The sequence below is a fragment of the Cygnus atratus genome, chromosome 1, assembly GCF_013377495.2.
Source record: "Cygnus atratus isolate AKBS03 ecotype Queensland, Australia chromosome 1, CAtr_DNAZoo_HiC_assembly, whole genome shotgun sequence".
Taxonomy (NCBI): domain Eukaryota; kingdom Metazoa; phylum Chordata; class Aves; order Anseriformes; family Anatidae; genus Cygnus; species Cygnus atratus.
The window spans coordinates 16,474,726-16,500,523 of NC_066362.1; the positions used below are offsets into that span (position 1 = coordinate 16,474,726).

General features: G+C 49.0%; 2 protein-coding genes across 7 annotated transcripts in view; one reads left to right on the forward strand and one right to left on the reverse strand.

Moving 5' to 3' along the window:
* Positions 1-3,019: 3,019 nt before the first annotated feature.
* LOC118249398 (histone H2B 5-like) lies at positions 3,020-23,004 on the reverse strand. 6 transcript variants are annotated; one of them, XM_035549293.2, is made up of 3 exons: positions 22,824-23,004; positions 19,738-19,875; positions 3,020-7,413 (listed from the first exon to the last, which is right to left on the reverse strand). In XM_035549293.2, the coding sequence occupies exon 3, from the start codon at positions 7,381-7,383 to the stop codon at positions 7,003-7,005; it is 381 nt and encodes a 126-aa protein (XP_035405186.1). In that variant the 5' UTR covers positions 7,384-7,413; positions 19,738-19,875; positions 22,824-23,004; the 3' UTR covers positions 3,020-7,002. The 6 variants fall into 6 exon arrangements, 5 of the variants coding, with proteins under 5 accessions (XP_035405186.1, XP_035405184.1, XP_035405185.1 ...); XM_035549291.2 differs by lacking the exon at positions 22,824-23,004 and adding an exon at positions 22,284-22,676; XR_004779041.2 differs by lacking the exon at positions 19,738-19,875 and having other exon boundaries at positions 3,030-5,093; positions 6,946-7,413; positions 22,824-22,968.
* A 91-nt stretch (positions 23,005-23,095) lies between these two features.
* The window catches only part of GRAMD4 (GRAM domain containing 4), a 79,555-nt gene continuing 76,852 nt past the window's right edge, over positions 23,096-25,798 (forward strand). The window contains exon 1 of the mRNA XM_035549296.2: positions 23,096-23,292. Coding sequence (XP_035405189.1) covers positions 23,264-23,292 — 29 coding nt within the window. The 5' untranslated portion in view covers positions 23,096-23,263. The remainder of the gene's footprint in view (positions 23,293-25,798) is intronic.

The window sequence follows — 25,798 nt, forward strand, 5'->3', positions numbered from 1 at the left end:
AGGGCAGGACATGTCAGGAGCATCCCCAGGTCTATTTAAAAAGTGATCCCGGGCACTTTTTTCAGCGCTGGTGAATATGAATGTACTTTTTGTGAGGAGTGCTCTCCCACACCTGCACAGGAGAAGGTTTATCTGGCAGTGCACTGGCGAGGTGCACAGAGAAGAGCCTCCCGTCCTGCCCCGGGGCTGGATGTGATGCGGGTGATCCCAGGGATGCTGGAGGAGCTGCGAGATGCAGCGGGAGAGGTGTGCCCCAGAGTGCCAGGACTGGGGGTGGGATGCTGTGATCCAGGCAGCAGCCGCAGGGATGTGCTGGCAATAACGTTGCAATATCTTACTTTACAGGATGGTGATTTTATTACCTAATAGGCAGATGAATTTATTTTAAAACAGCCCTGCTTTGACTCACTCATGCTCATACTCTCGTACCCACATGAGACTGGTGTATCCGAGCCATCTGTGCATCATGCATACACCAGGGTACACATTTCCATCTTTGTGTTGATTTTGAGGATGGGGGATGGTGCCGTGATGTCCTCATTGTGTTTCCTGGGTTCTCCTTAGGTTGGTGATCAACCCAACTTTGGGCATGCCTTCTGTGCCTGTCTCTTGCTGGCAGTAGATTTGCTCTGCCTCCTGTGTGTGCTGGCATCTTGTGGGCTCCTCACTGGGGTCCCACCAGTGCCTGCAACCCTTACAGCGTTCACTCAGTCTTCTGCCTTTTTGCTCCTTCTGGTGCCCCACACCCAGCCATTGCCACTCTTTCTCTGTTCTTACCAATCTTCTCTTTCCTATTACAGCTCTCTAGAAGACAGCTAAATCTGGAAGAAAATTTTTCTGAATGAATTTTGTAAGAGCTTCTGTAGGAGATTTTTTGGGGAGGATTAGTCTTACGGACATTATAAAGCAGGAAATTGTGTATATATTTATATTATATATATATTTTAAAACAACTGCATCAAGAAAATGAGAAATGTTTGAGAACAGTTTTCCTTTATATGAGAAAGCAGAAGCTCCGTTCCTCTCTCTTTCTCACACCATCTGTGTCTATTAACTCTAACTATTTTAGAAACAAAACATCTCTTACATCTTTCATGCAAGCCAGCCTAACTCAATCCACATAACCATCAAGGCAAGTGAAGGAACAACATAGAAAAGAAAGACAAAAAGCTTCCTTTTATGCTCTCTTCTATGTTTCAGAGGCCTAAGAGAACTGCCTGAAACTCTCGACAGTTTAGGAGGAGTGCAAGGCAGACATTACATGACTTTATGTAGACATCCTTTGGCCCATCCAACCCAACATCTTGTTTCCAGCAGCGACCATGAGTGAACAGGCAAGAAAGATTGTAGGAATAGCGCAGAATAATGTAATAACTACAATTTTAAGCATTTTTAGCATAATTTGTATGTGTTTCGTACCTCAGTGAATTTCTCTCCCATTAGTTTGTCCTTGAACCAAATTTGACCTCCAGCATCCTTTGGCAAAGGGCTCAGGAGGTGAACTGCCCATTTCATCAAGTTTTCTCCTTTTTACTTGTTTTAAACCTGGTTCCCTCAGTTTCTTTTGATGTTCCTGAGTATCTGGTTCTGCCAACAGCCTTAGCCATGAGGCACCTGTGTTCAGCTAATGGCCATTGAATAACCAGGTAATATAAACTAAATAATAACTGAGTAACTAAGACAAAATGTTGGCTCCCTTCTCCCAGCATCCTGAGGGAGCACAGCCATAGGTTTTGCTCTACCTGTTGTAACCTGGGTTTTCCCAAGGCCCAGGTATCAGCTCTGTTATGAAAACACATTGTGGGTACTGGTCTGCCAAGGGGTATCAACGTGGGTATCAGCAGTAGCGTAATTTCTTTCTTTGGAAGGAAATACTCCAGGTTCAGATCAGTTGGTTATAAGGGGTGTTTTCTCCAACCGCTACTTTTCCCAAATTATCTTAAACTTATGAGTCTGTCTTTAGAGAAACTCGAAACCTCCTTAGCTCTGATTTCTCTTATACAGCACCTCTGAAGTCTGAGCTCGTTTCTCCAGCATGTGGCATTGGCAAAGCACACGCATTTCCCACTGCAGTGAGTGCATTATCATGTTGATGTCCATCAACATAGATAAGCTCTTCACTTGAGAGTACTTATGGATAATTCTTTAGAAGGAAGCTCTTTCTCTTCCTGGGGTTTTCAGACGCTACATCTTATTCCATATTTGCTACCTATAAGCTTCTCATGGTCCAAAGACAGATATTTCTAGCAGCAGGGATCACTGAGACAGATAAACAGAAATTCTGAAGGTGTATGAAACACTTTTCCAACCCAAGAGTCTCATGGTGCTTCTGTCTGTGTAAGGAGAGAGAGTTGCCCCTTGGGGTTTATAGGACAGGTGCTGGGCAGTGCACGCAACAGGCAAGGACTGGCTGTGTACAGCGAGGAGAGGTGGGTTTGATGCAACTTGTGCTGGGAACAGGGTGGCTGGTGGCAGCATCCTGAACGTGCTCCGCACTGTGACACCAGCAGCTGTCCCCTCCCTGGGACACAGCTCACGGCAGGCACAGCAGATCATACATATGCATAGCTGCCTGTGTAGCATCTCTGTGTGGTGCCGGAGGTGGCTGTGGGAGGTAAAGCTGCTTTTTTGCCATCCTCCTCCTCGCCCCCAGGTGAAGATGGATGAACCAGCAGCAGAACGAGCTGGCTCAGCTCTGCCCTGGGCAGGTTTGCTGGAAGAGAAGGCGCCCGCTGATGTTTGGGGTGAGTGACACACCTGTGAGGACTCACGGTGACATCCCCATGCCGTGGCTCTGGGATGGCAGGGAAAACACACATGGATGCGGCAGGCTCTCCCCATAGGGTCGCAGAAGCTGGGTACCACGTCACCGAGGTGGTGCCATCCCCTCTGCCACTGCTGGGGGACTGCTTGGGTTCCCCGAGCCTGAGACACTGAAGGAAATACGACGGAGAGTGAGAAACGTTGGGCTGGGGGGCCCGTGATGTGGCAGAAGCAAAGAGGTCTGAGAGCTGTGTCTCACCTGACTTTCATCAGGTCTGCATTTATATTTTATTTATACATTTAACAGAAAACATAATTAGCTGTAACATATGCCAGAAAACAATGGTAATATAACATAGATCATACATTATGTAACACGTATTCTCGGAAAAAGTCTGTGTACACAAGCCCACAAGATACCATGCATGGATAGCAAGCTGGAGAGATTGCTCCCCGGTACTAGTCGGAGGGAACTCCCCCAGATCCTGGTAGCAAGTGAGTTTTATGTTTTATTTCACAGTCTTTCTTTCCCTGTAAACAATTTGCTCTGGATGTAAACTGTCAGAGGGTGCTATGACGGGGTGAAGGCTCAGGGCTGTGCACAAGCCATGCCAAGCTTGGCGTGGTGTGGTGGGGCGCTGGGACATGGGGCTACCTGTCACCAGGGCAGGAGGACACGCGCGGCTGTTCTGGGCTGGGCTCCTCCCTGGTCTCAGTTCAGGCATCCCTTCCTAGCACACACAGCGACCTCCAGGGCAGGCACTTGTCCTCTACCTGCTGCTACTCGTGTTTTCCCCATGCTTGACTCAAAACCTACTTGTCCTGAGTGGGAGGAAACCTCCAGACCGAGCAAGCAGCCACTCAGCTCTTCTGCGCGCTTAGATCTGCTGTGATGGGTGGACTTTAGGGAAGTAGATTGGAAAATCACAAGTAGATCTATTGCAAAAATTTCTCTCCTAAATTGTGTATGAAAACAAATAACTTAGTGCAATGACCTCCATTAACATGGGGGTTAACACAGGGTTAATATCAATGCAGCGTTATTCTTCTGCAGTTTCCTCTTCTAACTTTCAATCTGCAGTTGATTTTTCTTTTATTTATTGTCAAAACTTGGGAATGTCCCAGAAATACTTCTGGAGTTGCAGTTGGAATAAGGTGGGGTTGGGGGGCTTGGTATATTATCTTCATTGTTCAGCTGTTGTATTGGTCAGAGCTGGAAAGACATCTTTTGGAAAAGCACAGACCCTGAAGTATGAGCCCCCACCTCTGCAGAACACCTCCTTACCAGGGATCTGTGGAATATGTCACACCTCAGTTTAATAAGTTGAAAATTGACGCTATGATCTTTGAATTTTTAGAACATTTGCTATTGTCTCTACTTTTAAGGCTCAGTCCAAGCCCATTCCAGTCGAAATGATTCCCATCAAAGTGATCTGTGAGCCTGCACAGATTGCAAGAGCCGCAGATTTCCTTTCTTCACTTGTCCGTTAGCACTAAGGCATTGATTTCACAAGTGCTTTTGAGGCAGTCCTAGCTTATGCCAGCCTTGCCTTTCCTGGATCAGCCCTTCCCTTGGCTGGCACAAGTGTCGGTGTGACAAATCAGACCAGACACCAGAACTGGGTTAAAATGAAGCTTGCAAGAGAGAAAAAAAAAAGTAAAACAAACAAACAAAAAACCACTTTTATTCATTTTAACCTGGATCATTTCCTCAGTCCTCTTCTCCATGTTGTCAGGGGCAAGTAAAAAAGTGATATGAAGGGAGAGTGAAGAGCAAATTATGTGTGAAACGACAGCCTAACCTCTAAATGGATGGAGATGATCAGCCTCAGTCACCTGGCTTCAACATAAACACCCTCCTTAAGTCTTCAAGTATTTCTGCAGTCTTAAATTGCCACTTCTCCTCTCCCTGGAACAGCCTCCAGAAATGGAGAGTGGCAACTGTGGCGCAGCACAGGGAGGAGAATGAGAGCAGTGCTGTGACTACCTGCAGGTCGGCTCTCGCCTGGGAGCCCAGCCTTGTCCCCCTGCCCCCTCAGGGACATTTTGTGACTCCGTGCAGCGAGCAGCTTGTACCAGCTGCAGGGACCAGAGTGGGACCCTGCTCTGCTTGGCAGAGCGAGGGTGTAGGAGATGTGCTGAGCAGCACTGGGACAGGGCCATGGCGTGCACACATCGCTGGAACTGGAACAGTTCCTGCGCTGAGGTGCAGCCCTGGAAGGGATGGTTTCCGACTTGCAGCTCCTAGGGACTGGAGGAGAAAGCTTCAGTGCTGCCAACCAGCGCTTTGCTTCATGTATTCCCCTTCTGCATCCTCTGCTTTCTGATTTCTGGTGGGAGAATGACAGTGGCTCAGCAGTGCACGTGTGACAGTGCAGGAACATTTTCATCTTTGGTATCCGATTTTGACATTTTAATTGTAAAAAAGAAAAAGAAAAAAAAAAAAAGAAAAGGAAGTGAAGTGCTAGGCTGTCCCTTCCGAAGCGTGATGGCCCAATGGTTCAGACTGATGACAGATTTCTGCTACTAGATACAGACGCCACTGCTGGGAGCTGCTTGTTGTGGGTGCCACCATCTTGAGACCTGGCTTTTGCTCTTTCTGAAAGATATCGCCAGTGACTCCTGCTGCAATTACTGTATGAAATGTGGCTGAAAGCAGAATTCTGCATCTCCAAAAGCAACGTGAATTTTTCAAGGGCTGCCATCACTCTCAAAGGGTAAGATGGGGACCAAAGCAGGAAAAAATGAGAGATGTATTACAAGGTATATCTAGGGGTAGGAATTTATCATATGATTAAAAATGGTGTCTTGGATTTTGGAGTGACCTTGCACTTAGTTCTGGAACCTGTATCTTTGCTGCCCTTTTTATTTACAGAACAAGTTGCAAAGAGCAGTTGTTATTTTAAAGACATGCATATTTTTGATCTGAAGTGCTACAGCCCACCGGAGATTTTGATAGTTTTTTTAAAAATGTTGGCTAATTTTGTGTTTTGAGTAGGAAGCTTCAGCTTCACACCACTTCTACACAAGCTCTTGCTCTGCTATCCAGCAGTCCCTGCATGCTAAACTTGTAACCGAGACGTTCCTCCACTAATCTCTATGGCTTTTATTGGGATTTTATTATTGCTCACCTTACTGTGGACTTTGAGAAGACGAGGGGAACATCTGAATTAGCTCAAAAGGATTTAATCCATAAAACACCACTGGGATGCCGTGATATTTTAAGTGTCCCTACATATCCACCCAGCCCCAGTTTTTGCTTTGCTTGCTAGCAGATGAGTGCAGCAGGGAAGGCAGGGGCAAGGCGAGCTGCCCGCAGCGAGCGTCCCCACTTGGACACCACCATGCCATGTCCACCCTTACAGTGAACACGGAGTGCACAGGCAGAAAAAAGTCTCCGAAAAGCAGCAGCATTAGCAATGTCTTGCACACTGAAGTAGGTCTTAGAGGAGGCAAAGCAGCAGCGGGAGGAGGTGCTCCCACACTCCCCTTGCCCACCCGTATGCTTTGGCACAAGCTGGGAGGCAGCTGGTGGCTCCAGCATCCTGGCGGGCAAGGACACGCGTACCTGCACCACCAGCCTGCTCATCCCTCCTCCATCAGGAGCGAGGAGGAGGAGCAGTGTGTGGTATGATCACGGCATCTTTGAAAGAGGCCTCGCACACCGCTGCCAGGCAGACATCTCTGCTGGATCAGCATGGATTTCGGTCTGAGGACTGTGCCCGGCTGTTGCTGTGGCTCTCGGTGCCACCTCTGCCTGCACAGGTGGGCTGTGTACAACAGGCTGGGGCTCGGCTACCAGAGAGGATGCAAGCGCCGACTCCCTGGTGCCCATTTAAGATGACTGTAAGAAAGCAGCCAGGAAGACTTCAGAGACAGTATCTCTGGAGTGGCCAGCCTCCCCTGCCGGCGCCACACATGCATGTTTTCCAAGCACAGAGGAGAATTTGGATATAGTGCAGCCAGTCCTTCAGATGAGATGTGAAAGCAGAGACCTCCTCCACCAGCATCGCCTGAGGTGCAGTGTGCAGAACCTGTAGCACGTCCTGAACCCCCCATGAAAATAAGCCAACATCCAGCTCGCTGCCTCCTCTTCCACTAGACAGCTTTTAATGCCCATCCCAAGACTGTACATTGCTGCGGAGAATAGCTGTGACGTTCGTCCAGGTCGTAGCTGCCTACCTGTGCCTGTGCGGAGGGTTCGGTGCTCAACGGTCCCGTTGGAGAGGCAGCGTCCGGCTACTTGGAGCTCGTGTACTTGGTGACAGCCTTGGTGCCCTCTGAGACAGCGTGCTTGGCCAGCTCCCCCGGGAGCAGCAGGCGCACGGCCGTCTGGATCTCCCGTGAGGTGATGGTGGAGCGCTTGTTGTAGTGCGCCAGGCGGGACGCCTCGCCGGCGATGCGCTCAAAGATGTCGTTGACGAAAGAGTTCATGATGCCCATGGCCTTGGAGGAGATGCCGGTGTCGGGGTGGACCTGCTTCAGCACCTTGTAGACGTAGATGGAGTAGCTCTCCTTCCTGCTCTTGTGCCGCTTCTTATCGCCCTTCTTCTGGGTCTTTGTCACGGCTTTCTTGGAGCCCTTTTTGGGGGCAGAAGTGGACTTGGCTGGCTCTGGCATCCTGAGGGCTCTCTCCTCTGGCCCTTAGAGCTGCTTGGAAAGAACAAAAAAAACAGGTTCATTTTTATTCTTCTACAGGATAGATAGCTCTACTGAAAGATGGGACAGGCTGAGTCAGTGGCACCTCTGGATCTGAGACAAATGCCCCGTGACCCTGTACAGCAAGCATTTTTGTACTGCCGCTGAGAACCATGCTGCTTTGTGCACGTTTTTGTGCTGTTTTTTGTTTAAATCCCCACGACACTGGCCTTGTCAACATCACTGAACCCAGACCCAGTTGGCATCTACTTAGTAAATATGGGTTGGGAGCGGGCATATTTCTGAGAGGAACATTCAAGCTCCAGGGAAAATGTTAACTGCAGCATGGATTAAGTTATGTCTTTCTGGAATGTGCTGGAGACACTTGGAAGATCTCACTGCAGCCACCTTTGTATGAGAATGTTCAAAAGTGTTTTATACAGTAACTACAAACTCCAACAGATCCTTCTTTTTTCCGCACGTGCACAAAAGCTTACTTTGAGAGTGCCTGTACTTCTATTGGTTTATACCATGCACTACAGTGGAACATAAAAAGAACAGATTTAAGCCAACTAGCTGCAGTACTGGAATCTCTCAGCATTAACGTTAGCTAGCAAAAATACCAAGGATTAGAAAAGCTCAGAGGAGGTGGCAGGAATCACCTTACAGAGAAACAGGAATAAGGACAGGAGGAAAAAATCAAAGTGCTTTAGGGCTACATGTCGATTGAGACAAGTTACATGGACTGAAATTATTTGGCATTTGGTGCTTCCTGCTTTGGGGGGAGCAGCCCTCCGTTGGTCAGCTGATGCCAGAGATGCCAGATTCTCTCTCTGACTTTTAATTAATTGTGCCACAACTTGCAAGGCCCTGACCTTTAGCTGACTGCTGTTGTCAAGAAGTGCAGCAACAAAAAGACAGTATGTAAAAAGGTCATAAAAGGGGATGCCTCCTCTTTACTACACATTTACATGCACTTTGCTATGTGGGCCAAGGGAACAGCTGTGTTGCAGCCTGGCCTATTAATACAAATGGCTTTGTGTTTGAGTGCTCCCTTGGAAGGCAAGTCCCCTCCAGGCTTTGCTGGAGGATCAGCTTCTCACATCACTCCAGGGCTTGGGCTTTTAATGCTCTGTAGTCTCCTGCCTCCTGCTGAGGCTGTGCCCCTCTCAGAGTTGACCTATGAATTACAGACAGTTGGCTGAGAGAGACGAGAGAAGAAAAAGGAGCTTCAGGGCAGATGGCATCTGAGGAAATCACAGAATGGTTTGGGTTGGAAGGGGCCTTAAAGACCACCTAGTTCCAACCCCTCTGCCATGGGCAGGGACACATCCCAGGTTGCTCAGATGGGTAGAAGTAAACAGGAGAGAGAAATCTGGGATGTAACATATGGCCTGCACACACAGAGCATTACAGATGGACCTAAGCAGTGCCAGCACCAAAGTGATGGCTGCTTGCTCAGCTCTGCCTCTCCTCCTTGGGAAGGAACGAGATGCCTGGCTTCTCCACTATCACCCACATCTGCAACCAAAGCCAGACACAGCATTTGGGGGGAAAATGCAATCACATGCAAGCTCTGTTGCAACAAAGTCTATAAAAAGCTCCCGGATGCTCCCTGGGGAAGCAGACACCTTCTGCTCTGCAGGCCGAGGCGGATTGATGTGCCCACTCTCAGTGGGTACCAAACTCCTCTTTCCAAACCCTGTAAGAAACTTGTTTCTCCAAGTCCTCAGCAGGTGAGATGCTGCCATACAGCTGTGGCAACAGCACCACTGCTGGTGGGTTTTTACCCTACAAGGCTCAGAGGCTGCACACTCAAACCACAGAAGCACTCGTGCCACCACGAAGCCACCATGAGGGTGAAGGGCCCTCCTGTGGGGAGACAGCCATCCTGCTGCCCCATGTCTGCTGGACACTCTGTGCTCAGGACAACCCTCCCAAACACCTCCTCATCTGGAAGCCATGTTGGGCATCAACATCCTGGCTGGGGGATGACCTGCTGGAGAGGAGCTCTGAGGAGAAGGACCTGGGGGTCTTGGTGGATGACAGGTTGACCATGAGTCAGCAGTGTACCCTGGTGACCAAGAAGGCCAACGGGATCCTGGGGTGCATTAAAAGGAGCGTGGCCAGCAGGTCAAGGGAGGTGATCCTCCCCCTCTACTCTGCCCTGGTCAGGCCTCATCTGGAGTACTGTGTCCAGTTCTGGGCTCCCCAGCACAAAAACAGGGAGGGATCTCCTGGAAAGAGTCCAGTGGAGGGCCACAAAGATGATACGGGGCCTGGAGCATCTCCCCTAGGAGGAAAGGCTGAGAGACCTGGGCCTGTTCAGCCTGGAGAAAAGAAGACTGAGAGGGGATCTCATCAATGTGTATAAATACCTGAGGTGTGGGAGACAGAGGGATTTGGCCAACCTCTTTTCAGTGGTTTGTGGGGACAGGACAAGGGGCAATGGCCACAAGATGGATCACAGGAAGCTCCGCACCAACATGCGAAAGAACTTCTTCACGGTGAGGGTGGGACAGGCTGCCCAGGGAGGTTGTGGAGTCTCCTTCTCTGGAGATATTCAAGGCCCGTCTGGACGCCTCCCTGGGCAGCCTGCTCTAGGGAACCTGCTTTGGCAGGGGGGCTGGACCCGATGATCTCTGGAGGTCCCTTCCAACCCCTTCAATTCTGTGATCCTGTGATCCTCAGCATTGAGTTTTTGCTCAAGCGAGGCAGTTTCTTCCTTGCCATTGATGGGAGTTCTTTTTGAGGCCTAAGAGACCTGTTCAAGTTGCCCTTGCTTCATCTTGCAAAAACAAGTATTCTGTCACTCCAAAAAGGGATATTGGCCTACTAGGCAGAACAGGCCAGGACACAGGAGAACTTGGTGTAACAGGCTGCAAGCACACAACCAACTCTTCACTGCACCAGCATCTCAAACTGCTTGTGCCTAAAGTACACTAATATTTAAAAAAATAACACTGGGTAAATGCATATAAATCTCCCTCAAGTCCCTGGAATAATCAACATCCTAACATCAAGTATGAAGAACAAGAAAAAAAAAAACACACACAAAACAAACAGAAAAAAACCACAAATGGATTGAAAGCTGTTGGTGCTTTCTTTTAGCCGGCTTTGCTTTATGGGCTTCAGTATCTTTTCCTAGCTTTAGGAAACCTGTATTTGTATTGTATATGGTTATTGCATCTGGCAACCATAAACCAACCTATTTTGCTGACTCTCTTTGAAGTTAAAAGAAAATCAGTTTCATAGAAAGAGGACGGGGATGGGCAGGTTGTGAGAGCAGCTCTCCTTCGGGTGAACTCACACCGTGACAAAGCTCATGGCCAAGTCAGCTGAGCTGGGCTGAAAGACCTTGACAGAGCCCATGCCTAGGGACACACAGGATGTTCAGGGAAAAGTAGACTCTGGGACTCGGCACAGCAAAATGCTCAGTTTGAGAATACAGATAAACAGTTATCACCAACATCTCCGAAATGTCCACCTGGAAGGAACCTCAGGAGCTCTGCACTTTGCTCTGAGGACTTGGGGTACGCAGCCATGCCCTCCTAGATCAGTTTCTAACCTTTTCTTTAAACCCTCCAAAGACATCATTTTCACCAACCTATTTGCTTGACTCTGCCGCCCTTCTTAATTCTTTCAGGGTGTTTTTCCCAGTGGAGGGATTTGCAAGGGTAAGTTCTGGATTGCCCCAAAAGTACAGGATGTGTCTTAAAACTCTGCTGCCTGCCCACTCAGTCACTGCATTTTCTTCCTGTGGTGACAGGTGACACCAAAATTTGTCTTCCTTTCTCTCTCTACTTGGGAAGCAACACTGGGAAAATAAATCCCCTACTGTTCTGGTTTGCAGACTTGAAGATAAGTCTTTTCAATGGAAAGGCATTTTTCCAAGACAAGAAATAATTGTGCACTTGCTTCTTTTTCTCCTGAGCTAATTCCCTGGCTGACAAACACTGCAACTGAAAAATGGAAACGACTGCTTCTTAATGCTTTTTAAAAAGGACGTGCTTCTAAAATACGTATCAATTGTTAAGCGGACTGCAATGCAACTTCTAAAGAAGGAATGCAGCACATAAAAGGCACGGGGGTGACTTCATTTGTCTCCAGAAAAGGTTACGCTTAGAGGACAGCTCTGCCTGTTCAACTTGCTGGAGCCCTTGGGTTGCGCAGCCAGGATCTTGCTCCTCTCCCATTTATGGCCGCAACGAGAGGAGGAAGGATGCTGAAGTTCAGCGATTAGCACAAAAGCTTCAATGTCATTGCTCCTCTGCACCTAATTCTTTGCAGCATACAGTTTAACAGCTAAATAATACCTTCTTTGGGAACTGGCTGCCTGCCTTCCAGTCTGTTTGGACAGTGCCTAGCACAAAGGGCCTGACTGGGGTTGCAAGGTGCCAAATAACTCATGTCAGTAATGGCCCACGGTGTCACCGACGGTTCTGTCAACAGGCAAAGGTGCCCCACAGACAGGTGCTGCTCTGGTATAGAGGTGGAATTAGTGGGATTATTCCCAAGGTGTCCGTAAGGATAGTTTGTTGAGGGAAAACTGGCCTACCCTAAAAAACAAAACAAAACAAAAAACAAACAAACAAACAAAAAAGAAAACAGTTGCATTTCTTCTAGCAGCAGCTGACCCTGCTCTAGCTGGACCAGATGATCTTCAGAAGTGCCTCCAGCCTCAGCCATTCGTTCTGTGGCTGCTGGAAACTGAAGTACCTTTCATCTAGAAGAGGCTTTATGAGCCCTGTTCCCCAGACGGACATCTCCCATGGGATACTGCAGCTCGAGATGCCTACAAGCACCCCTAATCAGGGGTGACGATGCTGGTCTCCAGGTCCAGGCCACCCTGGTCCCTTGGGACACAGGGTATAGCCATGCAAGAGCAGGCACTTGGAAGGATCAAAGTGAGATTTTCTCAGGCTTTTGAGGAAAGTCTTTGGGCACATTTTTCCTTTCCAGCTACTTTTAATGCTGTGAGGCAATCAGTTACCAGTGCTGGCTTTTTTTTTTTTTTTTCCGCTTCCTCAGAAAAACAACAAAATCAACCACAGCATTTCTTCCAGCCAGTCCCAAGCTGTAAGCAGCAGCCCGCCTGCTGCTAGAAACAGAGCAGTAAGGGATGACAGATACATCTTCCCTTCAGTTGACACCCCTTTCCTCAGCATCATTAAAAGCAAAATGAGCTGAAAACATATTCAAAGATACAAATCACTGCAGTTTCTCGGATCTGAAATGGAAGAGTCCTGCTGAGAAATCCCATGTGAAGCCTGATGCTGTCTCTGTTTTCCCTAGGCCTAATATATTGATAGCTAGACAGCCAGAGAAGCTCCTTCAGCATTTTTTTTTTTTTTGCTATTTTTGGGCTTGCTGCTGAGTCTGGAAAACCTGTGCAGGGATGACAAGGACCGTTGTCTGGCGTTTGGGACCTCTCTTCATGCAGAGGTGGAAATGGCACTGGGATTTTTCTTTCTTTTTTCCTCTTAAAAGCTGTCCTTGTAGTGCTGAGCTCTGTGACATCCGCTGTAAATCCCCGTGCCCACTGTGCTGCTCCCTTGTTGTATCTTACTAATCAGCCGTAAAGGTTACAATTCTATAACTGGCACTTTGTTCTTAGGATGTTTTGCTGAAAAAAAAATAAACGTACGTAGGAAAAAACAAGCTCTCATCTTTCTGACATCCAATATTCTTCTGATATTTGCTGGTCTTCTGATGATCTATTTTAATACTGGTGAGAATAAATGACAGCCAGTGGGATCTTGCTCTTCACTCTGCACCTTACGTATGAAAGTTTTGTTAGTTCTGTCCAGTTATCATCCCTTTCCTCAGTTTCTCCTGTGATACAAAATAAAGAAAACCTGGTTTTGATCCTACAGGTCTAGAAACCTACAGTGAAATTTGCTGCTGCTGTTTGTTTTACTCTCACACACAAGGAAGGGCAACAAATTACAGAATGTTTCTGCAGAAAATAGGCTTTGTAACGGCTTCATCTGCTCAGAAATGCTTGTAAAAGCACAGACAGAAGATCTGTTAAATACAGTTTACAAATTACCAGACGTCAGCAAACAACTGGTGTTGGAACAGCGCAATTCTGCAAACTGCAAGCCCTCCCCCTTTTACATCGCATGGCATCCACCTCAGCTATTAAACGAGAATTCCCTGATCCAACAGGTGCCATTAAGTAGTAATGAGAGAAAAATATCTGAGAAACTGAGAAATGAGGCAGATATTTTACGGTTATTTGGTCGCAAGCCTTGCCTAGGTAGTAAAGCAGATCAGGAGTGCGATGAGTCAGTGAGCCACCGGCGGTGCTTCCTCGGGTGCAGAAGCTGCCAGTCATCTTTTGGACGGGAAAGGATTTTTCTCCTGGCGTGTTGTCTAGCATGTGATGATGAGGTAGCATTTGCTTTCGTCTGAAGTAATGAGGAAAGTCGTTTTCTAGGATAAGGTAAACTAATCTGAAACGGCTGATTTCTTATATAGGTGGAGGGGCAGAGGTCGGTGTCAGGACGCCAGGTAATCCTGTATCAGTAATACTGCCCAATCCCACATACTCTGCTGCATTTTATTTGATTGCTCCTGTAAAGTTATCATTTAAAAGGCTAAATTTTAACTTTGGAGACACACATGCAATTATTCTACTGAAGACATTCATGCTTACCATGAAAATACACTAAAACAGAAGACGCCCCTGCCCTTTAACATACAAAGCAAGGCTCCAACTCACTGCCAGACACAGGCACCATGTGCTCGAAGTGACCTACAGCTTTGGAAGAAATACAGGCAGAACGGAGCACGGAGATACACGAGCATCCTAACTGACTGCTCCTCATCACTGCTTGTGGCAACACATTATTTGGGATTTCGGTCCCAGATACTCCTTCTAGCAATCTTTACTTTGCTGTTCTTTGCAGGCATTTCTGGTTACAATTCTAGAAAATGCATTTCTGAACACCAGCAAGAGCTGTAATTTCTTGTGTTACCTCTGCCAAAGATGCACGTACTTCTCAGGGTTGTGGGAGCATTAATCAGAGATGCTTATGCACAAAGGAAGGAGCAGGACCATAGATCAGAGCTATCTGCAAGGAACATACACCGCATTTTTAAAGAAAAGAAATTCTTATTCATGAGCCCAACAGGGACACAGTACTGCAAGGGGAATGACTGTCAGAAGGCTAAACATTGCTGTTTTTTCTCTGATTAGATGCCTGGGGTCAGTGGGGGTTTAACCTGGGCCTGAAACTGCAAGTATGATGTTTAGAGATGCTCAGCACCAACAGCCAATATGGATTTCCTCTGGAATCCAGGAGGCTCAGTGCTTAGAAAAATCAGTCTCCGTGTTTTATCAGGGTTTTGTTACTGCAAATAAATACCTGAGTATATAAAAAAGCTACTTAACATGACTTTTATCAGCTCTTCATAGGATCGCTTGTTAGCTACCTCCTTCAGAATCTCTCTGATCTACGCACTTGACTACTAGGACCTAAGAAAAGAGAGTATAACCAGCACTGAAATCTGCTACAATTACGCTCCAGTCAGCTTTCCCACAAAGAGTGCCACAGTTTAAGAGATGTACATTATCACGGCCATCCTCCGTACCCTCAGTACTAAAACTGTCCAACAGAGAACACAACCAGGCTCGCTCTCATCCTGGGGGCTTATCAGCAAGTCAAAACCTTAACACAACATAAACTTCAACACAAGCTTCCTCTCAAGTTCCACAGATTTGCTTCTTTTGCCACAAATCCCTTCCTTAAGCAGCGGCCTTCTATTCCCTTTATATCCCACTCTGACTTATCTGGACCTGCCCCTGTGTCTCGGCGCAGGGGTTAGCTGCTGTCATCCGAGCAATGCAGCAAAATTGCTCCGAGCACACAAGGGTCGGAGCCTGCAAACCCCAAACATGCAGATGATCTCAACCTGAACTAGAGCAATCCTGAAGAAAGCAAGGCATTGCATCAGCTCAGCTACCCGACAGCATCACCGGCTGTACAAATCTTGTGATTTGCCATGTGCAGATGATTGGAAATGGTGTAAATCAAAATTCAGAGGTGACTGGGTTTTGTAATACTATCTACCTGTTACATGTCAGGAAGGTTACTTACTCCACGATACCCTATCCTACCGAAAATGAGAACTGTAGATTAAAAAAAAAAGGCTCTGTGCCTTATAACAAAGGAAAATTGCTTGATTTTTGACCATGATCACATTTTTCTGGAAAATCAGAAGACCATATACTCACTGAGATTCCTGTATCTAAATAACTCCTTCTACAGTGGAACCATGGTCTCTAAAGGAGCTATAGCAGTAAGTCTTAAGAACTGCCTTTAAGTAAACTATTTTTATAACTTCTATGGAGTAATGGAGAATTACCAAAATTTGAGACTATTTTCATTGGTGCTGAAAATGGCATCCATTAAAAATGTGCTAACTTAGCACATTTGGCCAAAAATATGAAAAGTTACAGCCCATCACCTGCCGGCCATAAGGGGAGCGTGGGTGGTAGAGAGAGAATAAGAAAGCCCAGGAGATGAGAGCTGCTTCTGAGTTGAGACAGGAGCTATGTGGGAACCGACGCAGACGTATGCGGCACCTCTTCCTCCTACGAGCCCCGTTCCTGGGTTTTAGGAGGTTTCTGTGACCTCTATCTGCTACAGATTTGCATAGCAAAAAGAAACGAGAGCAGGGATCAAACCCCAAAATGTTTACTGTGGCCAAACCACACTGATTGGGAATAATACGTGTGGATATAAAACCATGGGGAAGTGGATAGCTATGTCCTCAAATTAAACTGAAGATCAGACCAAGGCGATGAGGGTTTTAAGAGCGATACAATGGGCACATCACAACACCAAGCCCCTTTGGCATGGCTGAAAGAAGCCTAGCAAAAATGTTAACAACCTTTCTGCCCTGTATATAGGTCTATGCTCCATGGAACTGGGCAGTGAGCATCACAAACTCTCCCCCACGTGAGAGACAGAGCCGAGCGAGGGCATGACGTGCGCAGATGTAATCAATCATGACCCACATTCTTTCTAAACGAGTCTCCAAGTTCAATGATAGTCCTCCAGCTACAGCACCCGCGCCTCCACATGTCAGCAAGCCCTGAAAATACTTAAAAAAAATAAATTATTGCAAAGCGTGCAATTAATGAAAAAGTCAGGAGTATGTGCAAGCTGCTTCATCACTGCTGTAAAGCAGGGGTGCCCAGCAATGCAGTGTGGAAATGCAGGATTCGTGGGTGGAATCTGTAGAGCAAACAGGTACACTCACAGGCACTGCATGACACGCCACAAGCTGAAAGCGTCAGATTTCATTGTAAGAGAGCATTCAAAATGCTGTAATGTCTGTCTGTAATGTGTATATTAATAACAAATTTGGCACAATTATAGCAGTTTTACTGTAAAATGAAGACGTGTGCCTGTCATCGGAGCCTGCAGGGGAACAAAGATCAGCGTCCTTCCCCAGACCTCGCATCACGCAGCAAGAGAATCAGGAATACCAGCCAGGGCTGCCGACACCTTCCTCTGCTGCAGCCAGCAGCTCACATTGCCACAGCCGGGAGTCATCCAAGTGCTAGAGGTCATCTTCTAGGCACAGCAGCAGGGGAAGGCGAGCCTCTTCTAGGGCAGGGGACGAGAAAAGCACGGCCGGTGAAGTGCAGCAGAGCGCCACTGGGAGGGGAGCTGGCTGCTCTCCGGAGACAGAGCAGGGGGAAGGCTAAGGATGCAAGAATTATTTAAAGCGAAGGTAAACTCCGCCCGAAGAACTGACAATGAATCGCTTTAAAATGGTCACAAACAGATTTGCACGGGAGATGGGAAGTAGGATCCTCCACAGAAGTGGAGGGCAGAGAGAAGAGGGCAGAGATGAAGAAACCTGTTCCTCCATAAAGATTAAATCTGATATATATATATATATTTTTAATATTTCTAGGATATGGCTCTGGCAATGGCAAGTACCTGCTCTGCATTAACCAGACGATCCCCTTCTGTTCCATATTGCTGTGCTACTGAAGAACTGTTATTAAAAGGTAAAGAGGCCCTTCACATTACATTTCTCCTTATTATTTTCTTTATCGTTCCTTCCTTCCTTCTCTCACACCCATTTTAAGTGCCAGGAGCTTCAAAGCCCCAGGGGGTTTGCAGCCACTCGGTCCCATTCAACATGTGGCATTTGTACAGGGACTAACACCCTACTTTGACTTTTGAACAGCCATGGGGCTGAAAAACTTGCAGTTCCCCAGAAACATTGGAAAAACTGTGTCTCGGGCCAGGTTAGCTCACGCCCAAATTCCACACCATACAACCTGCCTGCGAATAGTGTTTTAACGGTGTTTTAATTCTGCCCTAACGAAGTGGTCAGTATTATCAAGTAGAGTCAGTGTGCTGGTCACTACAAGCTGGAAAAGGTGAACTTCTCCCAGAGAAATCAAAGCATAATTAGGGATATATCAGTATTTGTGTCAGGAAAGAGTGCAAAGAGCTCCCTGCTGAAGGCTCAGCGGCAACCACTAGAGCAGCAGTGAAGAAAACAGGGGCTGGTGGACAAAGCGATCGCCGCAGATGCGAGCCGTCCTGGCTGGTTAGCAGCAATTAACAACTCAACAAAGACTTGCTTTTCGAAACACAAAAGGGCTTTCAAAGGCAGCAGGTTTAAAATGTCACATTATCTGTACCATACTGTTATTTTTAACCAGCCCTGGTTCCATCCTCCTACGCTCGTTTTCTTCCTGAGGCTTCCACACCTTTAGTTTCCCCACTGCTGTGGTTTCCCAAGCTGATTCTTCCTCCAGCGAACAGCTCACCCTTTGCTCTTCCTCCTCGCCGCTGGTGCCTCTCCCAGCACTCGCCCCACAGAGCTCATTAATGCCTCTGTTTCAAGAACTACGTCTTTATGGAGGACTCCTGAGCCCTTGAGTTCTGCCCCAGTTTTTAACCAGGCGCAATCAATAAGAAAAATGATCAGAGCTGGGCTGAGGACCCACCCTGCATGAGAGGATAGAAGAGGGGAATTAATTTTGGTGTAGAAGAGAGGTGCGGAGGACAGGACAGGGGAGCCAGCTGCAGCGTTCCTATCTTCAGGACACAGCCTCTGTATCTGCAGTGCATTTTAAGCCTTACACACATCAAGAATGGAAATAGCCTGTGTTTATATTGGGGTGGTCAGATGGCTCAATGCTGATGGGATGCTCTTGTCTTGCCTACCCCAGGACGCTCACTGCCTCCTGTCTTGCAGGACCCCACTTGATGCCCGATCATTTTCCAGGTTCCACAGAGGACTAGGTGCCACTTCTCCCTCTCTGCTATTTTAGCAACATCCTTACCCTTCCTTCATCCACGTTTGTTAACTGTTCACTTCTTTTGGTATTCCTGTTCCTTGATGCTGCCTGACCTTGTGGCACACGAACAAGGAGACTCTTTTTGTCTCCTTGCTTTTTCTGGCCCTTCCTCACATTGAGCTTTTTCTTAAAGCATTGAAATCCAGAGTGGTCCCAACTGTTCCTTCTTCTCTGGCCTTCCTGTATCTCATTTCAGCAACTTCTTCCGCAAAAACATCACACACTTTTCTGCTCAAGCTTCCTCTCACCTTCTAGGCTAATTCACATCCTCTTTGTAACGCTAACCAATCGTGCTGAAGGTGCATTTTCAGCTCTCCCTCCCCTTTCCTCCACTGCCTCCTGCACAGACTGTATTCATTGTACTGCCATCTTTGCATCCTGTTCTCGTTGCTATCTATATGCCTTCTTTCCTGCAGTATTGCCTGCCTGGCAAAGATCAGCCTACTACATATAATTGCTTTCCTCACAAGTGAGAGGGCTATATAGGTTATACAAACGGGTTATATGGAAAGATTTTGTGCCCAAAAGCACGTCCATTTTTCCAACTCTGGCGGTTGATCTAATACAAACATCACCTTTGTTCTCAAAACAAAAATCCTTAATCATCATGGCTACAACACCACAGCTTCTTCCTCCTGCAGGGGTTACCTTGGGGAAGGACCTCCCCTTCCACTGACACATCTGGACTCTCCACATCTCATATCAGAGTCAAGTCCTCTGCAAGTGGAAACTCTCTCTTCCCTGATCCTGGAGTAAACCCAATAAACTGCCATTTTTAACACTTAGCACACAAAAACTTACTGCAATGGACCACCAATGTATTCTCACTGAATTCAGAAAAAAAAAAAAACACAAAACAACAAAAAAAAACCACACCACAACTATTCTACAAGAAGTTTTCAGGATGGTTCGAAAGATAAATGATCACCCCCAACAGCTCGTATCTTCAGGAGGGTCGGTGCAATAATATGACAAGAGTGGTGATTAACTCTCACCACAAAGGAAAACGTTGAGTTGAGGTAGGTGGCATATAAAATCCCCCGCTCTCTTTATGAGTCAGGTAAGCTGCCAGAAGGCGGAGGTGGGATCCGTGGGATGGAGCTGTGTTCATTCCAGCCAGTTAGTGTTATGCTCTTTGAAAGAGAAAAAAAAATAGTTTAATTAATAAATCAGATTTTCCAAAATTAAGAGTCCTATTTCGATAACAAAATCTAACAGTTGCCCTTGATCCCCAGGATGCTGTCTGCAGTGAAAATCAAGGAGAAATATTATTAAACAACTCCACCCCCCCACCACCTGAGGTTAAAAAAGCATTTTTGGGTAATGCATCTATTCTTCTGTCTTCCATCCAACGCCTATGATCCTGCAGTCACATTTCCCTCCTCTCTCCCTGGCTCCAGAAAAAAGGGAAGCTGGCGAGCCAAGATCCCAGTCTCACCACCCCACACAGAGCCCTTTTCAGGGGCAGAGCTCAGCCTTGATGAGGAAAAAAGCACTTCCCTCTCATAACAGCTGCACAAAAGTGGCTTAATAAAGGTATAAAACGGGACAATTGGGGGAAAAAAAAAGAAAGAAAAACATCTTTTGGTCTTATTTTGGGTCAATCCAGGTTTCAAAGAATAATTTAAATTGACAGCAGAGTCCCTTACTTAATATTATACATTTTTCATTACTGAAACCAGATTTAGAAATGCAAAGAAAATCCCATTATTCCTTGGGCTCCTGCTTACAGCTCAGCCCGAACAAGCTGCCTTCCCAAGTTCACTCCTGAATTCAGGCACATTTCCCACGTAGTGTCTACCTGATAATGCATATTCGAGGAAGGGCAAAGAGCAGAGTGTTTCAGCCCTGTGAAAGAGATGCAATAGGCTCGGGCTATCGGCATGAGTCATTTCTTTGTTTCAGCTGGAGAATGGAAGATCTGGAGTGGAGTACACATACGTGTCTGTAGGCATATATATATGTAAAAGGAAGTTCGGAGAAGGGACGGAGAGGGACAATGAACAAAGGAACAGCGTGGGGGAAAAAATGTTAAGAGGAAGACAAAGCAAGGACTGGAGAGAGATTTCAGAAAGGAGAGAGTAAGAGAGCGAACAGAAAACAGGCCAGAGGAGGAAAAAAAAGATGGGAGGGGAGGATACATGAAATGGGACAAAAAGGAGAGAAAAGGCATGGGTGGACAAAAAGCAAAGAGAAAGGGGAAGATACAGTGACCAGCAGGTTGTTTGGCAGGACAGAAATATTGAATGATAAATAAGACATACAGAAGAGAGACATGGAGGGGCATAGTAAGACAGGCCTGGTACAGCTGAGATGTGAAATGAGCAGCTGGAGGAAAAAAGACCGCCCAGAAGAGCACTTCTGGAGCCTCAGGGAAGAGGTGAGGCTGCCCCAGCGAGGGACAAAGTCACTCCCTGGGAAGTGAAAGGCTAAAACCAAGGAGAGTAACGATGAGGCCCTGGAGAAGACAAACGATACCATGCTGCTGGGTTGTCGCCTTTTGCCTAAGATAGGAACCACGAAGGTTACTGAAATTCCCATTTAAATCTCACATTTGAAACTTTAAGAAATGTATTTCTTCCCCTACAATCCTTCTTCCTTCCCTATGTTGGATTAAATTAATTAACGTACACCCTGCAGTTACACCTCCCTGTCGGGGAATAAAACCCTAGACACCATTAAGCCCGAAGCAGACCTTGCTCTCTGGCTCCCTTTGCGTCTAGAGGCTTCGGTAGAAATACTCCAGTAGACAAATCTAGATTTCCTGCAGCTCCAAAATCACCATGAAGGAGTTGGGTATCACTAGCAGCTTGAGGAAAGAAATACCAAGCAAAGAAGGGTGCATGCTCAGGGAAAAGGCTTGTTTTGCTTTCATAATTGGCAAATCTTGCCAGTACAAAGGGAAAAATTGCTGCTGGTAACCAAACCGTCACTCCTTTGCACCACAAATAATAGGAACAAAAGAGGAGGGTGTGGGAAACACATTCATATTATCAAGTTCCTTCTGTGATTAGCATGTGTTCAGTGTAATCAGAACCTCACTGGGAAAAGAGCACGCTATAACAAAAATACCGTGCACGCTATAGAGTAAAACCCCGGGAAGATCAAACAGTGTTCCCAGGGCAGCAGCAGCCTGAGAAACCAGAGCTTTATTAGTAGTAACAGAAGCAACATATGGGGATGAATGAAACCATGTTTGTAAATGCGATAGGCAATTGCACACTCTCTCTCGGCGTTCGCTTTTTCACGATCTGACTCAGCCTCCACACGGATCCACTCCCCCGTCCTTCGATTCATAAATTCTCGATCTCAGGAAAAGTTACCGAGGCATCACACGAGCAAAGGGCACGAGATGACGTGAGACGGGAGAATGGCGGTTAGCGCGGCACGCCGCCAGCACCCTGCACGCAGAAAAACCCGCAGTGCCATCGCACGGAGCTCTCGCCCCTTCCCTGCTGGCGGGGGGCACTGCACAGGACACGGGGGCTCGGTCCCTTCTGTTAGAGGCGTGCAATGAGGCAGAGACAAATCCCTTACAAACCTGTGTGATGCTGCAAGGCGTCTGCTCCGCTCCACGTCCCCTGCGTCTCGGGAAGCGGGAGACGGGACGTGTGAGGGATGGTAAATGAAAAGGGCTTCTCGCAGCGTAGGCTCCTCGCGTCTCTTAGCGGTGAAAGAGAGCGGGGCTGGCGAGAAGGCACCGATGATGCAGGAGAAGCGCTGTACGCTGAGCAGAGCTGGACACCCAGCAGTGGTGTGTACACCCAGCAGTGAGATACACCCAGGGGAGCTGCACACCCAGGGGAGCTGCACACCCAGCAGGGCTGCACACCCAGCAGGGCTGCACACCCGGCAGGGCTGTAACCCCTCAGCGTCTCCTCCGCAGCTCCCGGCCATACCCACGCAGCATCGCCCCCCAGACCCGCAGGCGGGCGCTCAGGGCCCGCGGGCCTGCCCTGCAGGGCGGGTGCTCCGAGGCCAGCCCAGCCCGCGGGGCCGCGCTCCGCCCGCTGCCCGCCGCCTGCCGCCCGCCGCCTGCCCCAGCTCCGCACCCAGCCGCGACCGCGCCGGCCCGGAGCACCTTGCCTGCCGGCCGTCTGCGCTCCTCCGCAACGCCAGCTCCGGGGGGCTCCGGGACCGAGCCGAGCCGAGCCGGGCCGAGCCGAGCCGGACCTCCGGCAGCCAGCCGGCCGGCCTCGGCGGTGGTGGTGGCGGCGGCCGGGGCCGGCTCTGCGGCGGTGCCGGTGCTGCGGGCCGGGCCCGGGCTCGCCGCCCCTGCGGCCGCCCCTGGGCCGGGCTGAGCGCCCCGCCCGCCCCCGCCTCCTCTGCGGGCTCCCGCCGCGGCCCCGGCGAGCGGCGGCTGCGCGGGGAGCTGGGCACGGGAGGAGGAGGAGGAGGAGGAAGAGGAGGAGGAGGAGGAGGACGGGCACCTGCTGCCGCCCGGGCAGGGCCGGGGGCTGAGCGGGCGCGCCCGGGGGGCGCCCAGCGGCTCTCGGGGCCTGGGCTCGGCGGGGAGCGTGGATGAGAGTTTGCTCCGATTTCCGAGCCGGGTGAGTGCCGCGCCGGGGCCGCCTCGGGTCGGAGCGGGGAGAAGCGGCTGGCTCGCGGCCGAGCGCTTCCCTCCCCGGGGGGCAGCGCCGGGCGCCGCCGCCGCCGCCTCCGCCGCCGCGTCCTGCCCGCAGCCTGCCCCGCGTCTTTTGTTCGCAGGAGCGGGGCCGGGGGGCCGGCGTCTGCCCCAAATGGGGCTGCCTTGGGCCGGCGGGGGAAATGGAGGCCGCCCCCGAGGGCTGCCCCCGGCGGGGAGCACGCAGGAGGGCTGTAAACACAGCCCCGGAGCCGAGGTCGCAGCCTTGGCTGGCCGCCCCCCCGTGGCGGTGGGTTTTGGGGGGGGGAGGGCGTGATGGTGGTTGGGGATCGGCTCGTGGTGGTTTGGGATGGGGGTGATGGCGTGGTGGTGACCCCATCGGGCCTCTCTCGGCCACCTTGCTGCCTTCTGGGTGGAAAGCGAGCCTTGCTTCTGTCGGGAGGAGTGGCGTGCCCGTCTGTCAGTAGGGCAGTAGCCACACGCTCGCCCGAAGTAGCCAGCGAGGTACCGCGCGGATGTGGGGCCGCGAGGCATGGGAGCAGCGCAGCAGGAAAGCAGCCTCCCGGGGAGCTTGGGGGTAAGGCCGGATTGTGGACCAGGCTGTCAGCCCTTCAGGAAGGCCGTACGGCTCTGTGCATCAAGCCTGGGCCTCCTGCCCACTTCCATAGGTCGTCCTGAGGCTTCGATGCACGTATGGGGCAAGTTGGGGGAAATAACGGCCTTTTTTGCCCTGTTTCCGTGTCGTGCTTCGTTACCGCGGCTGCAGTTTTGGGTTGGGTAGCTGTGTTAAGCTTGTACGAACGTGGAATAAATGCTGGACTAGTTCTTGGGTTTTGCGTTTCCAGTAATGGTTTAGATAAGGTGGGGAGGGGAAATATTTAATAAGTAGGGATCCCAGGCATCTGTGCTCCACGTTATCTGACAGTATCGTGCCTTAATTTTTACTGTGCGACGAGTAGTTTTGTCCCTCAGAATTAGAGATGTGAGCTGCCTTAAACCTTTTTTTTGTTGTTAATGTCATATCTAGTCATTCCGAAGGGAGGGCTTGTTTAGTCCTTGTCTGTCATCTTCTGCAGCTGGTACTGGATCTTTAACCTACTGGTTGTGAAATGGATAAAATAGGAAATTAACTCATCGTGTCGGGATATCAGATTGCACAAAAATCCCTGAAAGTCCAAGCGAGGTCCCACCGTTTTTCCGACGGTGGCCTCAAGCTCGCTCGGCTCATTTCTCCACCGTAACACAGGTGGTTTGGGGCTGCGATGCCAGACTGGAGCGAGGACGAGACACTCCGTGTGTCCAGCTCCGCCGGTGACCTCTCGGACGTGGTTCTGGTTGGCGGCAGGTAGGACCAACCTGGGTAGCGTTGGACCGATGGGTTCGTTTTTAATTTTAGCTCCTGAGCCCCGTTATTCCCAGCGGGTCAGGGGGTGCCAGCTGAAGGGGTTGGGGTGCTGCTGCGGGCTGGGTGTACCTGCGGCTCTCCTCGGTGCCGGGTGAAGGTGGCACCGAGGCTCTCGCCGCCGTCCTTGCCCGCGCCAGCCTGCCCGCCGTGGCAGCATCGCTGTGGCCTGGTGACGTAAATGCCTGTGGGGGAGGGAGGAATTAAGGGCAGCAGCTGGGAAAAGCCTCTCCTCGCTCCTCAGGGGAACCCGGTTTAGGAGAGGCTGGCGGAGGAGAAAGCCCTGCTGGGGAGGAACGTGCAGGGGGCTGGAGCAGCCCCGGCTAGGTGTGATTTCCCCGCCATGTTCAGCCTCTTGCCTGTGCAGGGGCAGCTGCTGGGCACTGCCCCTTCCCCTCCTCCCGGCGTGCGATGCTCGGAGCTTGTGGAAACCGACTGAAGTTCGTTATGAGTGCATGCAATATCGGATGTCAGACATTCGATATTGTTTGAGAATAGCAGGCTTGGGGGGGAAAATGGATTTTATTTTGGTAAGGAAGCTTCTGCAGCGTTTGAAAAGCGATTGGTGTTGCTGTTAGATTCAGGTATACCTCTGGAACAGGAAACATTGTGCGTAATGCTCCGTATATGTGCAGTGTCTTCAGCATCATTTGGCACTTCAGTACTCACTCTTCAATACAGGGACCTCAAAACTGAGAAGGAACATTAACTGTTTAACCTCCAAAGTAACGACGGACCTGCTGGAAAATTACCAATGACCCCATCTCACATCATGTGATTATGGAAAAATCATCATTTAGTTTTGAATCAGTCACCACTATTCTGGAAGATATGAGACTGTGTTTTGTGTAACATATGGTTCCATTAAAAGATTTATGATGATTGTCTTTTTATTTAAGAAGTAACAGATCACATTTTGTGATGTTTTGTTTCTTATAGGTCTGGAAAATAAATGCTATTTAGCAATGTCTGAGTACCTTGCTGAATTTTTTTGGTTGTTTGTTTACAGTAGCTACTCAGTGGCCGGTCCAGGTCTCTTCCTCCCTCTCCTCGCGCCGGTATTTGTCAG